The sequence below is a fragment of the Oreochromis niloticus genome, linkage group LG14 (assembly GCF_001858045.2).
Source record: "Oreochromis niloticus isolate F11D_XX linkage group LG14, O_niloticus_UMD_NMBU, whole genome shotgun sequence".
NCBI lineage: Eukaryota > Metazoa > Chordata > Actinopteri > Cichliformes > Cichlidae > Oreochromis > Oreochromis niloticus.
The window spans coordinates 5,268,389-5,284,627 of NC_031979.2; the positions used below are offsets into that span (position 1 = coordinate 5,268,389).

The following is a 16,239-nucleotide window of genomic DNA, read 5'->3' on the forward strand; positions in this document are numbered from 1 at the left end:
CTGGTCAGCAGTGTGTGGTGTAGTTTGGAAGTAGTTGGAATGTTGGAGTGTTTCTTCAGTTTAACTATAACTAGTGGACTGGATTTGGATAACAGATGTTGGATTTGATAAATTGTGTAGGAGGACAAGAGGAGTGGTGTAAAGGTGAAAACCTGCACACCACTCCTCTTGACCTGTACAGGTCCAGTAAGACAGAAACTTTTGGGCTTCCTCTTGGCCTCCTGTATCGTCCAAGAGGTTCATTGAAGCATTGAGAAACCACAAACAAGAAGACACCGCTGCCATCATCGATACAGGCTGTTAAACTGGTGGAAAATGTGAGTAGAGCTAGAAAGGTTTATGTTGCACCTATAAACAGAGACCAGTTAGGATTAAAAATAAATGTTACGTCTGCTAGTGATGATTCCTTTTGTATATTTTTTCTCAAATTCAGAAAGCTTTGGAGAATGTGGTTACATGGGCTAATGATTGGGGCTTTAAAATATCTATTGATAAAAATAAGTATATGATATTTGGACATAAAAGGAAGGTTCCACCTAAACATCTGCAAGTCTATGGAAATGACCTTGAGCGAGTCAAGCTGTTCAATTTTCTTGGAATGTGGTTGGATAAGAGAATGACTTGGAAAAGCCATATTGAGAATATCTGCATAAAGTGTGAAAAGATAATGTGCTAAGGTGCCTAGCCGGGTTTGAATGGGGTGCCAGTACAGAATCATTGTTGATGATATAAAGAGCCAGCATTACATCTATCATTGACAATGGTTGTATGGCATATGCATCAGCTGCCCCTTCAGTGATCAAGAAGCTGGATAGAATTCGGTGGAAAGCACTGGACATTTTTGCACCACTCCACTTCCTTTTAATAGAAATGGGTGAAATGCCTTTGAAAATGAGAAAATATAAGCTTGGGCTGAAGTATTTAATAAAAATAAAAGGACAAAATGTAATAGTTCTAGTTAAAACTGAGCTAGCACTGGGATCAGCAAAGAAAGTCAAAACCAACTTTAGTGAGGAGTTGAAATCCATGGCATGAAAAAATTGGATTTGTTGATATGGATGTGTGTCCTCCTGTCTGCTGGTCAGGCATACCATCATGGCTCATTCCAGGTCCTGAGGTTAACTTATAGGCACTCAGCAAGAACGGGAAAAAGAACTCAGCAGATATCGTAAAAATAGCTTACTCAAGGATGGAACAGCTTTGGAATGGCTATTTACAAATTCATACAGAAGGGTCAAAGGTCATATAAGTAGCAGAGTGGCGTGTAGTGTGTACATATGTGAAAAGAGAGTTTAAAAAAAGCTTGTGTATAACAGATCGCATGTTTAATCTTTACAGTAGAGGTGATGGCAGTTTTATGGGCTGTCTAGTGAGTTGAGTACCAAAGGCATGATACTGCATCATATACAGTGATTCAGCTGCAGGTTTATTAACATTTAAGGAACAGAACCAGACCTGACCTGACCCTAGAGACATCTTAATGTAATGCAAGGAGCATGTTCATCACAGGGAAAAGCTTTTTAGAGACTTGGAGAAACTGGGGAAACTGTTTTCAATATTTTTAAAAGGAAAGCTGTTACATTACTTATGCAGTGCTAACCTGTATGGGAGAATATAGAGACCTGAGACTGTGTGGCTAGCTTGCTTATTTAGAAAAAAACTTGGGAAGTTGTAAACAGTAGATGGCAGCAACACGCCATTGTTTATCTAGCCTGCCAACCCCAAAGAAGAACCACTCTCCTCTCCACAAAGCGGGAGTTATCAGACACAACACACGTTTAATTGCTAAGTAAGGTCAGCTGTACCAAAAATGGTTTCACCAATATCTGTAGGAAATATGTACGACGTTGCTTCATTTCCTCCCATTTTTTGAAAACAATGTGCCGGGGGTCAGGCGTTCTCGTCAGCTGTAGTGAACCTTGACCTCACCGTCAGGTATCAAGCTGGTGGGTTTGAAGTTTACACATCAACATTCTCGCTTGAAGATCTCTTAAAAGTTTATTTTGTGTCACAGAAACTGTAATATCGCAAACTTTTTACCCGCTCTCCTCTGCCATTTGAGTTTTGGACGAAATGCATTCTGGGATATTTAGCTGCACGTCACTACCGATGCGTGCTCCATAGAATGGGAGGAGCGAGAACACATCCGGGCATTTTGAGCGTACTTGGAACAGTACTTGGTCTGCGACTGATGACGTATCACAACGCAAGTACACGCAAATACGCATATTGAGAAATGGGCCGAGTTTTAAAGACAAAAAGTAAAGAAAGTATTCCTGTGTTTCACTTAAAAAGGGATTATGTTCAAATAAATGGTTATGTGAGAATATGCTAGAGACCAATCTAACTGAAGTAGAATTACATAAAGTGAAACGTGTTATATCCATAGTGAATGTTCAAATGTGAAATGGGAAATTTATTTTCTATTTTACTAAATAACACAGAAAAGAAGAAAATGTTATGAAATTATTTTGAAGTTTAAAGTTAAACCCTGTATTAAATCACGTATGTGAAGTCATGCCCAATTGTAATAGCTCCGTTTATTGTTACTATTATTTTCCTCAAAAATTGTCTTTTTAACATGCTCAAAAAACCCCATAAAACTGCAATATTTTTAGTTGAAACTTTTGATTTTGCACTTCCCAGACGTTGTACTTTTGCAAACTTCTAGGGATTTTATCTAATCAACTTCATATTTGCTATAACTTAAAGAAATCTCATCCTATCTCTACCAAACTCCACAGGCATGATAAGATCTTGGTGTTCCTGGGCGTGTAACTAACTAATGAACCTTTAACACCCAAACAGCCCAGAATCCAAAACCCTTTAAGAAGTAAGACCCAAATGCAACAGAAATCAGCTACAGCCAAGAGAAGGTGCACCCGGCATGACGCCAACTTGAGCATCAAGCTGAGGCAAAAACCAATGCTACAAGAAGAACATGCAGCTGGAAAGACAAGAGGGCTTCAGCTTGAGTTCATCTTGAGTACCAGAATTAAGAAACACAGAGAAAAGACTTTGAGGGGACTCCTGTATCCTCCACAGTGCTAGAGAGGATAAGAAGGACCCATCAATCATCATACAGGATGACTGCCGGAGAGAGAGGACAGCAATAGCTGGCTGACCAGGCTTACTTCATCTGAGGGCCCAGGAAATGATTGCTCCAGAGATGTGGGTTGTCCCAGGGTGAACCCTGAAGTTACCTGGACCAGGCAAAATCCAGCTTTGTAGGAGATCCCTCTCTCTGGAGCCTTTCTCAGCAGTTTGCCGTTTGATCTCTTTGCGCCTGTGTGGCTCTGGCTTCCTCCAATAGTTTAAACACATGTATGGTGGTCATTCTAAAATTGTATGTGGTGCAGAGCAAACCAGTTTTTGTGGTTAAAACTGGAATGTGAGTTTAATTTTTAACCAACAGACTATTTTATTTTGGTTTTACAATTAATGAAATATAACTTCACAAACACAAGAAATCAGTTGTATGCTGGTTTATAACAGACTATTCTAAATTAGTAATGTGTTTTAGGTACCAAATTTATAGTGAAGACCACAAGTATTAAAATATTAAATTACAAATTTGGAAACAGAACTGTAAAAGAAATTACAATTATGCTTTTGTATTGATGGCTGTTTTTGTTTTGTTACAATTTATATGAATAGATTGAATTAGCTAATAATAGTGTCTTATTGTCTGTGCCAGTGGATACATAGTAAAATATAATTGAATTACTTTGACGATGAAGATAAAATAAGTAATATACATATGTTCTCCGGCATCTTTAGCCCTGACCCCCATCGTGAGCAAATGCTTCGAGAAGCTGGTCAGGGACTTCATCTGCTCTGCACTACCCGACTCACTGGACCCTCTACAGTTCGCATACCGCCACAACAGGTCCACTGATGATGCCATAGCCCTGACACTCCATGCTGCCCTGTCACACCTGGAGAAGAGAGACACGTATGTGAGAATGCTGTTTGTAGATTACAGCTCAGCATTCAACACCATCGTTCCCTCGAAGCTGGACAGGAAACTGCAGGATCTAGGACTGAGCAGCTCCCTCTGCAGCTGGATCCTTAACTTCCTGTCTGACAGACGCCAAGTGGTCAGACTGGGCAGCACCACCTCATCCCCCATCACACTGAACACTGGTGCTCCACAGGGGTGTGTACTGAGCCCTCTCCTGTACTCACTCTACACCTACGACTGCACGGCCACTAGAAACTCCAACATCATTGTGAAGTTTGCGGACGACACTACAGTGGTGGGTCTTATCACCAACGGTGATGAGACGGCCTACAGGGAGGAGGTCAGCGCCCTGACCCACTGGTGTCAAGACAACCATCTCACCCTCAACGTCGCAAAGACAAAGGAGTTGATAGTGGACTTCCGGAGGTGCAGAGGAGTACACACCCCCATCACCATCAACGGCGCCGCTGTGGAGAGAGTGAGCAGCTTCCGCTTCCTTGGTGTACATCTGGCTGAGGATCTTACGTGGTCAGTACACATAGACAAAACAGTGAAGAAGGCGCAGCAGCGCCTCTTCTTTCTCAGGAGACTGAAAAGATTCGGCATGAGCCCCCGCATCCTCAGGACCTTCTATCGCTGTGCCATTGAGAGCATCCTCACTGGATGCATCACCACCTGGTATGGCAACAGCACCGCCTACAACCGCAAAGCTCTCCAGAGAGTAGTGCGGTGTGCTGAACGGATAATTGGAGGTGAGCTTCCCTCCCTCCAAGACATCTACAGGAAGTGGTGCCTGAGGAAAGCGGGGAGGATCATCAAGGACTCCAGTCACCCCAGCCACAAACTGTTCAGACTACTTCCATCAGGAAGGAGGTTCTGCAGCATCCGGTCCCGTACCAGCAGACTGAGAGACAGCTTTTTCCACCAGGCCATCAGACTGCTGAACACGTCATAGACACCGCACCTTCACTACTGGAACTTCAACATTATGCACTCCATACTGTACATTAATGCCACTGTTTTGCACATACCAACCTCTGTATATTTTATATATCTTATTTTATTGTTTACTTTATTTCATTTGTAAAACATGTATATACACACTATATACACACACACACACGTAGAAAAACATATTTAGTACACACGTTCAGTAATGTATATACCTTTATATATTGTACATATATTTATTACTTTTTAGATTAGCCATTTTTATATTTTGCTTGTTTTACGTTATTGTGTTTTTGCACAACTCTGTTGCTTGTGAAGCTCGCACACAAGAATTTCACTCACATGTACTGTACCAGTGTACCTGCACATGTGACGTGACAATAAAAGTGATTTGATTTGATTTGATCTTTATTTATAATGGACAAGTGTAATTCACAAAAGAAAAAAGGCATGTTTCATACGACAGATTTTGGTGTCACAACTCAGTTAAATCCAAACAACAATCTTCATATCATTTATAGATTGGCTTTGGTCCACTGTCTACATCATGTAGTGTATGTTTGTAGGAATTTTGACTGCACGCTTGTAGGTGGACCTATACTGTAGAGGACAGTATGAAGATATGCGATATTCACCTGAAACAGACATATGAGCACTTTTTTTTAGAAACGTAATTTTACATTGTTGCCAAGATGTATTTACTAAAAATGTCACACAAATTCATAATTTTGAGGTTTATGTCAAAGTGTTGGTTCATCAGACACTTTCAGACACTGTGAAGAGTAAAACATTTTATTACTAACATTGGAGTAGTTAAATTTGTTTATTATTATACAGAAACTAACTGTTTTACAAAAACAAAATGATACAATGTCACACGTATGTACAGTATAGTAAATATACCATCTCAAATTGTACACAAAGTATTTACAATTCCACACATACTGCATTAAAAACAAAACTCCGGCTAATACTCTACAGACATTGAATTTTGCATAACATCAAATAAAACATGCCGCATTTTGAGGTTTTTCATCTTTACAAACCCATGACCATTTTTAAATTAGTGCAAGTTAACCACTTGTGTCAGAGGTTATGGATATATAGTTTAATAGTTTCATTCACACAAATCAAACTAAAACCTGGAAATAATGGAAACCCGTTACCATGTTCCTCAAATACAGCTAACCTTCAGATGTTTCCTGATTGTGTTTGGTTAAAGGTATAGTAGATGATTCTTTGACCAGATGGCTGTGGACATAATTCTGTAGTATAGCTCTAACAACAGTTGACTTGTGAGGAGTGGTGACCAGAGATCACGAGCAGACTTGCTCATGAGATGTTTCAATGCAATTCCGACACTGAAGAAATATGTCCCTTAACAGCGTCAGTGGCACCGACTGTATGATCCACATCTCACGAGTTTCACATTGAATTTTAACAAATTGAAGGGGAAAAGAAAAAAAGAAGATAGAAAACTTGATGCTGCATTTTGATCTTAGAATAGGCCTAGTTACATAAGGAGAATGGATAATCTCAGTGACTGCAATGTGGCTCTTTAATGTTAACATGTAAAAGAATATTTTGGAAAATCTGATGTGAAATAAGATTTTGACACATCACACTTGCGGTATCTGTTCAGTATCATTAGTAGCTTTAAGGTCTGAAGATGCTTCAAATTATAGGAAGGACTTGATTCTTCTTTTGTAGCAGTTATACAGCTGTGAGTCATACCACCAACACTTTCTAATGCCATTATTAGAGACAAAACATTAGAACGCAGATATAGGACATCACATTTGATGTTTTTCTTTTTAAAAAATTCTCATTATTAAATTCACATTGGATGACAATCAATCTGACAGAATGGTTACCTTTTTTTTTTTTAACCTCATAAGACAACTTGTACAACCAACAGTAATACAGAGTGCACTAACAGCCCATCTTTGACAGTCTCTAGTTTCACATCTGCCTGTGACCTGGAAATCCATCTCGGCATAAAAGTTGTAGTTCTCAGGTGAATGATGGCGTGATTTAAGTATACACATCTGGTGTATAAAAAATTGCATCCATACATTCTTGTCACGTCAGTGTGGATTTTTTATAAACACTGACGTTCATGCTCATTGTAGATAGGTGTTGCGATGACTCATTTCTCCGTGCATTTGCGCCGCCACCACTCACACTTTGGGTGTAAGGGGCTAGTGTCAGACAATACTTTTCTTATTCCCAGCAGCCATTTCCTTTCAAATCCATCCTAATGACATCTCACAAATCATGAAAGGCACCATGCCATGATTGGTCAGGAAGCAATATTGATGGAGCCAATTATATGTCTCTGTCAAATTAAGGCAAAACATTTTGGTCTCTATTACCATCTACTGTGACAGAATGAGTATTTCAGATGGACAAATTGTGTAGCCTGAAGTTTACATAGGAGAACCGTCAAGTGTCCAGAGTTACCTGCATTTTCAGCACTCTGTTCAGAAAGCTGCAAGTCTGAACCCCACTGGAACATTCAGAAATGCTTTTTCCCTCCAGGCCCTTTCAGATTGTACATCAATGGAACTCTTTGGGCATTTATTAACTTCTTGTACTTTAAAACAATGTTAGGACTTCAGCAATACATATTTCTTGTTTGATTTTGACTCTTTGATTTTATACAAGAAAATCTGTTAGCGATGGCCTCATGGAGGCCAACATAAGAAGTCACGTTTCATGTGTTCATTTATTTAACTAAACATCCTTCATTAAAGTATTTCTCTACCTTCTTTATGACAAATCTCATGATATACTGACTGAAAGAGCTACATGCACAGTAGAAAATAACATCCTGTCAGACCACTACAAGACAAGGAAAGAAATCTGTTGCGACCAATTCACAGATGTATCAACAAATGACATTAATCTTTAAAAAATATGTTTAAAATAAATTCATAGTTGTTCAACAATACTCAACTCTTTTTATGCATAGATTAAAGTGTTTTGACTAACTGCACAGGTCCAGGACACAGTGTCACTACAAATTTTGTGATCACTTCCAAAGCAAGTCATTTTCTCAAAACAGCTACAGGTTCCAACATCCAGATCAGCCTGCAGGGCAGGTTAAGTAATCTATACTGACCGTCGTGACTGCTTGTGTTGTCAGAGGTTTATTGTTTTTATTAAGAGTAATAATAATAGAGAGACAATAATGATAGCAATGACTGGCAGTTTAAAAAAACCCAATAATGAAAGAGCCAATAATTTTTAACGATTTCATTTTAATTGTGAACAATTTTTGGAGTATTGTGACCAACATATGTAGTGAGTGGAACAGTGTGAGTGTAAAAGTAAACCATTCAGGTTTCTTATACTTTGACACCATTGCACGTAGAGAAGTGTTGGGTTGTACTGCAGATTTTTTTTATCATCTCACTTTCTATTACCACATGCAGGCTGCCCTGAAAGTTAGAACTGCAGTACAGCATCTAAAACACAACAGCATGCTTTGAAAACAGTCAGCAGTGATGCACAGTTCCCGTGATATGTAGTAAATGAGCTGAAACACAATTCTTATTGTGTAGACCGTTCTAAAGCCACACAGATGAAAAGCATTTACTACAACGTACTTCTTCCAAAAAATCTGCTCAGTCTGTGCAAGTGAAGACCTGTCATCTGTATGGTCATGCAGACTGGGAGCTCTGGAATTACTTTAAAGGACTGAAACTGAAACCACATTTTATTTCACCACATTTCAGTAATGCTAGAAAACCATACCCATACCAAACGGAGCGGGTCATGACTTTCTAAATACCTGAATTTTTTTTTGTGGGCAGCTACATATAAAGTAAATGTCAAGCACTGTCAGTTGCCACCATAGTCAGTCACTTTCTTGTCAGCCTCTTTGATCAACCATTTTGTTCTCAGAATAGGTCAAAGGGTCCATAAGTCACAGTCTTAGTGCTTTGTCCTGCTCTGTGACCTATTGTTTTGTGTTCTTGGATATTTTAGTAGAAAATTGTTTAATTGTACACTTTTCGGTACTGCTGTGAGCTATCAGGTGTATATGAAGTTAACATGACACCTACATCTTGGAAACAGGTGCTTTTGACACTGTTGACATAATTCAGAACCAGTTTCGGTCCGGTAGATGGGATTCAGACATGGTTTTAAGGGATGGGCAGATGGAAGATTATTTAATACTCCATCTTAGCAAAGATGTCTGGGGAAAAAGCAACTGATGGCTATAATTACAATTTTTTAAAAATGCCTGTTTTAGGCTCATTTTCAAAATCAATCTTTCTAAGAACATGAAAAATAAACACGAATATTATTATTTCAATACTGGTAATGTTTCCTGATAAAACGAAGTGTTTGTCAATAAAATACATTCATTTTGAAAATCATCCTGAATAATAAAGGTAATGAGTTTCTGTAAGTAAAGCTAATATTTAGTAATAATTTTGTTATGAAAATGATGATTGCACAGCAAAGGTCACTGAAAGCTCAAAACAGCAGAGGCTCAGGACGCGAGCTATGGGCTAATTTATGAGTCAAGTAGGAGGCAAGACTCTGGCTGCATGACATTGATGAGTTTTTTGATTTTCACTTTCGTACAGAAGGGAAAAGTGGTGATTTTAGTCAGATTTAAACACAGAACAGCACAGTCATCTCTTCTAATAGATGAAGCTGCTTTCTGGTTGGAATTTCCTTTCAAGGATCCAGCTCAGATTGCCGAGACGAAACACACCTCCAAACCACGCTGTCCACTATGAGTTAAATCTCTATTTGAACAAGTAACTCAGAAGTTGGCCACATATTGCACCAAGCTGACAGTAATGTGTTCTTCCTGTTTGTGTGAAAAAAAGAAAAAAAAGGTAGAGGTTGACAAAGTTTGAGAGTTGAGGATTATTGCCTATTACTCAATTTTCATGGTCCATGTGTAAAGAAATTAAACGCTATGCTGCTAAAAAAATACAGTTCATAATAAAATATCAACAAAAAAAAGAGGACAGAAAAACCAAACAAACCCGAAAGCTCGCAGCTATTTACAGATGCATTTTCTCTAGTGTTTTGCAATCTTCATGTTGAAAGACAGTTTATGGAAAGTAAATAGATGATTCATGTAATATGATCTACTTGTACAAGATAAATATTTTCAGGCAGCAGGGTATATTGATGATTGTATATTTGATGATCATTGGAGGCCTGTCGTGACATAGCTTGGTGAACTTGTGAAGATATGGATGGCTCGCCTCCAAGATTAGTACCTGGTCTTTGTCCCCAGCAAGATTTTAATTTTACTTTACAAATTGTACACATTGAAAAACCCTGACAAAGGCACACCATGGAGAAAACATCCACATCTAAATTAGAACTAAGGACTAGTTATACATAATCTATGTAACATATGTACAGTACTGGGAGAGGGGAGCTGAGATGTCCAGAGTAGAGGTCTTTTCTCGCAGACACACCCAATCACCTATTACTGTTGTCGTTTGGTCCATCTCACTGACACTGGAATATTTAGTCTGGAGGAAGGCCAAGGGACTTGCCTAAAGTCAGAGACTTCCTGTTTGGACTGTGCCAACCAAGACACATCACAGTCGACATCCAAATCCATCCACACCATTTTCCCTTCAGTCTTTTCCACTTCACGTTTGGCTTCCCTCACTGCAGGACCATAGGAACACTGTCCCTATGAAGAGAAGGAGCCTGTCTGACACCATGTACTGTCTAAATGTAAAGATTTGAGAAAAAAAAGAAAGAAAACAATTGTAATGATAAAAAAAATATAAAATAAATAAAAATCAAGCAGCAGAATTCAAGTTTGCCCTTGCTAATATTCCTCCTTGTTACGAAACACACGATCACCTGTTCTGCCAAAGCAACAACCGGGAAGGAGGAACTAAAGAGTAAATGTGGAGTGCAGCATGAGGCCTGGCAGGCCTGGGACAGGTGGAGAGGGGGAGAAAGAAAGTATATGTGTGACGGGGCAGTTGTCTTCTCTGGTCGATCAGACAATCTTCTTGATGCTGGGTCTCTTGAAGCTGCCAGCACTGCGCTGCTTCTGGACCTGACTGGCTGAACCATGGCGAGTACGACCTCCACTGGACAAAGCTGAGCTGGGGGACAACTGGACATTCTCCTTATCTACACCTGGAGGAACACAGGGATGACAGGCTTTAAAGGCATTCCCCTTGTCTGGGATTATTTTCTCAACCATTTCATTTTTCTTCAAATTTCTTTAGCTTATATTGCTATTGAGACCAACCACATATTTCTAATCTTGGGAATTTATCTAATTAAAACAGTTAAAAGTCTGATGAATGAAAGGTATTGCGAAGAAGACGTGGTGCAGCGGTCTGTGACTGTCACCTCACAGCAAGACGGTCCTGCATCTACATCCACTGGCTAACAGGGCCCCTTTCTGTGTGGAGTTTGCATGTCATCTCAGTGCGTGGACTTTATCTCTGGAATTTTGGCTTCCTCCCAGTCCAAAGGCATGCATCTTAGGTTGATGCAAATTGTCAATGAAAATGATTGTCTGTCTCTCTATTTAGCCTGTGCCTTATGACAGCTTGGATAGGTAACCTGTGACCTTGAAATAAGAAAAATACAATACATGGATTTATGGATGTATGCTAAAAGTTTAAGAATGCTAATTCTTTTGGTTAGGTTCTATGGAGACTTGCAGAGTTTGTAAATGTGTGTTTTTCTAGAAACATCTCTTAGCTTGTTTATAATATTGTTTGTCTAATTAAACAGACTTCAAATAAGCTCTTTGAGTTTCTTTTCCTTTCTGTACTGCGTTGCATTTTAACAGAATTTTGTTTTATATGTGACTGTATGTATTCATTGTACAAATAAAGTAAACTGCCACTCACTGTTACGTTAATTTCCTAGTAGTCTAAAAATGCCTATGATTATATCCTTCAACCTCATAACATAAACTGTTGAAGAATCAGGTCAGGACTAGGGATGGGTACCGGTATGGCACCGGTTCTGACATAAACGGTAGTAACCAGACCGAAAAGCAGCACACATTTCGGTGCTTTTTTTTCCTGAGATGTCATACACTTCAGATTCTAGCCAATCATTTTACCTTTCCAAGGATAGTAGGCGGGTCCAGGTACATATGTTCTTTTAGAGCAGAGCTACAGATTAAAAATGCCCAAGGCCAAGCGGTTAAAAGTCTGGCTGTACTTCACAGCAAAAGATGCAAACTCAGCAGCCTGCAACAAGTGCTTTAAGGTGATACTGTGCAAAGGAGGTAACACCTCGAATCTGATGAAACACCTGGCGACACATAGCGTTTTTTTTAAAGCCCAGAAATGCACCGTACCCTACTACGGGTGTGGTGCCTGTTATCGGACCCGGAGTTAACAACATCCCCCAAGAACCCGAAAAGGAGAGTCCTGGCCCCTAGCCCTGCCAGTGTAGCAGAAATGATGACGGATGATGATGGCAGCAGCCGCCGTTCTTCTCTGTGTGAGTAGCTTAATGTTGTTCGTGTGTAATTTGCGTTGAGTAGGCTAACCACATTATTAAATTAATGCATGTAAGGTGAACTAGCAAACACCGTCGTAGTTACATGCGGCTGTCTTCTTGTTTGATGGCAGATACTCCCTTCACCCTGGCCAAAAAGGCTAAAATGACCAAAGAAAAAGTGGAAAACAGCTAAACATGAGAGGTTTTTGGACAAAGTTTGTGTTTTTTCCATTGTTTAAGCACTGCTTCCAGCCACGAGTGATACCATATATGCCCTATAGCTGCAGAAAAAGCGAACATTGTTATCTTTTTACAAAAAACCCCCCAGCTAAATATGAGAGGTTTTTGGACAAAGTTTGTGTTCTCCATCCTTTAAGCACCGGTTCAAGCACCGTTTAAGCACCGGCACCGTTTCAAAAGTACCGGTTTGGTACTGGTATCGGATAAAACGTAAACGATACCCATCCCTAGTCAGGACAGTGTCTAAAGGTGTTCTTTGCTTCATCCTGCACACAACACAAGACCCAAGGCAGACCTGTTCTCACTACTGGAAATAGCTATAAGCCATACCTCACAGCGGGTGCTTGTTTAAGCTAAGGGTGCTTCCTGGGTTGAGCATGCAGAAGACGGAACCGCCTGCTTATTATGAATTTGCAGCAGCTCATCTATTCTTAAATGCTGATGTTACTGTAGCCCAGTTCAAGAGATGAAGGTGAAAGGGGAAACAATGCAAATTTAGTATTTTTAACCACACTTCATCAGGGCCAGTGTAGTGGGAGGTTTGGTAGACGTGAGTACTGCCTCAGATACTTTATTGAGATCTCTTTGATCGCAGGAGTGATCACGTCCTGCAAGTTAGAACATCTAAAACATCACCTCTCCCATCACTGACTGCTTTCCTTTACAAAGATGTTTTTAGTCTAACTTCAAGTAACATGAACTGTTCTCTTTATGTTTCTGTGAAGCTTCTTTGATGATTCATCACTAACAGATTAACTTTTTTGGTTTATTGTCTGTAAGACAAGACGCAGACAGATGACTCACATGACATAACACTACTCATCATGTCTGCCATCTGTGACATTTATGAAAGTCCACCTGTTAATAAGGTTAATTTATAACTATGAGTAAACACGTTATGTGAAAGTCTTCTCTTTGTGTAAGCAGTAATTCTAGTCCAAAAAACGAATTCTCAGCATCTAACCCCCTCGAGATGATTCATGATGAAGCAAATTGCCTGGTAAATATTTAACCCTTTACAAGAAATGTTTTTTTGTTTTCAAACAAAAGGAGGTAACGTAGGACAAGAATGTGACCAGCTTTCTCTCTGGAGTGTGACTTGGGTGAGAAAATTTTGATTTGATTTCGACTAGATGAAGTAAAACATGTAGACAAGGTGAAAAAACAGGAAGCTTTAATACAGAGTTAGAGTGACTGTATGCTTTTTGTAGTAGAGAGAGATGGACACCTGGTGAGTGCTGTGAAGTGGCCAGTGAGGTCATCGAGTTTGATAGGTTGAGGTTGGCAGTGATGCTAAGCTGGCTCTGGCTGGTAGGAGGGTAGGGGGAAGTAGGTGTCCTCAGTTGCTCCTCCCCTCGTTCCTCGTCAGCTGCTGGCAGGTAGCTATCAATCAATGCCTCCAAGAACTTGACAATCAGCTCAGCGTAGTCTGGGATCTGGGTTTGCTGCGCAAACAGCCAACACAATGAGCAATGTCAGAGTCAGTTAATAAGGTCTAACAGCAGCACAGACTAGGTTAATCTTCAGTCAGTGAAACCAAATGATGTCTGCATAACCACTGCAACCAAATGCCAAAATAGCATAAAAATCTGGCCCATGTCAACACTTTATCAGGTGGATTTTTCGGATGGGATGGTAACATACTCTGTTTCACTGGTTATAATTACAATTATTTAACATTACTTTACTAATTGCTTCATAAAAACAAACTGTTGGTGGTAATGACAAAACTGCTGTGCGTATGAGATGGGGTTTTTTTATTTAGACATTTGATTACCTCCTATAGACACTTTTTATTTTGAATACTTGCTGGACTCTGGGCTTTCAACAACAACGAATTCTCTCCTGGTGTGCTGGAGATTATTTTTGTGACATGACCCAGTTTTCATCAAGTTTTAACTGTTAGACAGTTAAAACTGCTGTTAAAACTGCTCCCCACTGCTGTTAAACACTTTCTGTGTGTGTTTGTGAGTGAAATAGTGCGTGTCTGTGTGTGTGTCTGTGTGTGTTTTAGAGAGAGGTAGACAGAAAATTCATACTGACCCTGAACATCTCTCTGTATAAACTTAAGTTTTGTAAGGATATGTTCTGCCAGGATCTTAAACTGGTATGTCAAAACTAAAAAACATTCCAGTCACCCTCAGAAAAAAGTAGAGGTGTAAATATTGGGATTGATAATAATAATAATAATAATAATAATACTAATGATGGATTGCATTTATATAGCGCTTTTCGAGACCCTCAAAGCGCTTTACAATTCCACTATTCATTCACTCTCACACTGGTGGAGGCAAGCTACAGTTGTAGCCACAGCTGCCCTGGGGCAGACTAACAGAAGCGAGGCTGCCATATGGCGCTGTCGGCCCCTCTGGCCATCACCAGTAGGCGGTAGGTGAAGTGTCTTGCCCAAGGACACAACGACCAAGACAGACAGAGCTGGGGATCAAACGGGCAACCTTCCGGTTACAAGATGAGCTTCCTAACCCCCTGAACGGTGGGTTAGGAAGCTGATAACCATTCAATATCAATATATCAAAATTGGCAACATTGTTTAAAAATAAAACAATGTTGCCACAACATTGTTTAAAAATAAAATAAAATAAAAGTTAAAAAGTAAGAAAATAAATAAATATTCAATTAATTACTCATTTAGTCAACATTGTCAGTGCAATTCAGGAGTCTGTATTATTGAGATTTGGGTTTTGCTAGTTTTCAGAAGCGGCATAATCCAATATCAACTTGAAATCAGACCACAGATAATTTTCAGCCTCTCTGCTACTGCTTGGCATTTATGTATGTGCTTCCAAGAGTTGATGCTTCATATTTCAGCACACCAATTGACAAGCTGGTTGTAGAACTGCTGTCTACTTCCTTACGGTGCGCACACACCGAACGCGAAAGAGGCGGCCAGAGCGTCAGGTTCACATGTAAAGTCAATGGAAAGAGCACGATGACACGCGATTGCGCGTCCGGCGAAAATGCGGAGGCAGATTTGCGTCGGGAAAACGCCAAAACCCGTGAAATGCGCGTCAGTGTACCGCGTGGGGCGCGTGTGACTCGCGAAAGAAAACCACGCGCGTCAGGTTGTGTGTTGCATTTTGTGCACACGCTGAGTTGGAAAATACGAACTCCGGTGTCAAATCACGCCCCGACAACCAATCAGGAGCCTGGTGACGTGGCTGTAACTAGGTCAAAGGGGCAGATCCAGTCACTCCGTATGGAGGAAAAGCTCATCTGTGCCGTGGCTAATCATCCAGAGCTAAATGATGCATGTTGCTACTTCTACCGAGACAGGAATAAAACGGACCTAGCTTGGAGGCACATTAGTGAGGAGATTGGGCAACCTGAACCTGGTAAGTTCATTCATTCTGCTTTTTAATTTCCAGACTGACCCAATGAAACCGTGCAAAAGCTAGCAAGCCCACCTACTGTCCTGATATTTTCCCACTGATGTCCAAATACCTTTCCGCTAACAAGATAATGTGTTTATTCAGAGGACATCTGCAGCACAACACATCTGGCACAACTTCCTCCCACATTTCCGGTTCACGCGCGTGGAAACATGCAATTTTGAGGCGCGGTGGATTTTCCCTGGACACGCGTTGAGGTGC

General features: G+C 40.1%; 1 protein-coding gene across 2 annotated transcripts in view; it reads right to left on the reverse strand.

Moving 5' to 3' along the window:
• Positions 1–5,693: 5,693 nt before the first annotated feature.
• Positions 5,694–16,239, reverse strand: part of nf1a (neurofibromin 1a) — a gene marked incomplete at its 5' end in the record, with an annotated part of 121,227 nt that continues 110,681 nt past the window's right edge. For both annotated transcript variants that reach the window (XM_025898425.1, XM_025898424.1), the window contains 2 exon segments: positions 5,694–11,056; positions 13,857–14,073. In XM_025898425.1, the coding sequence (XP_025754210.1) occupies positions 10,914–11,056; positions 13,857–14,073 (360 nt within the window).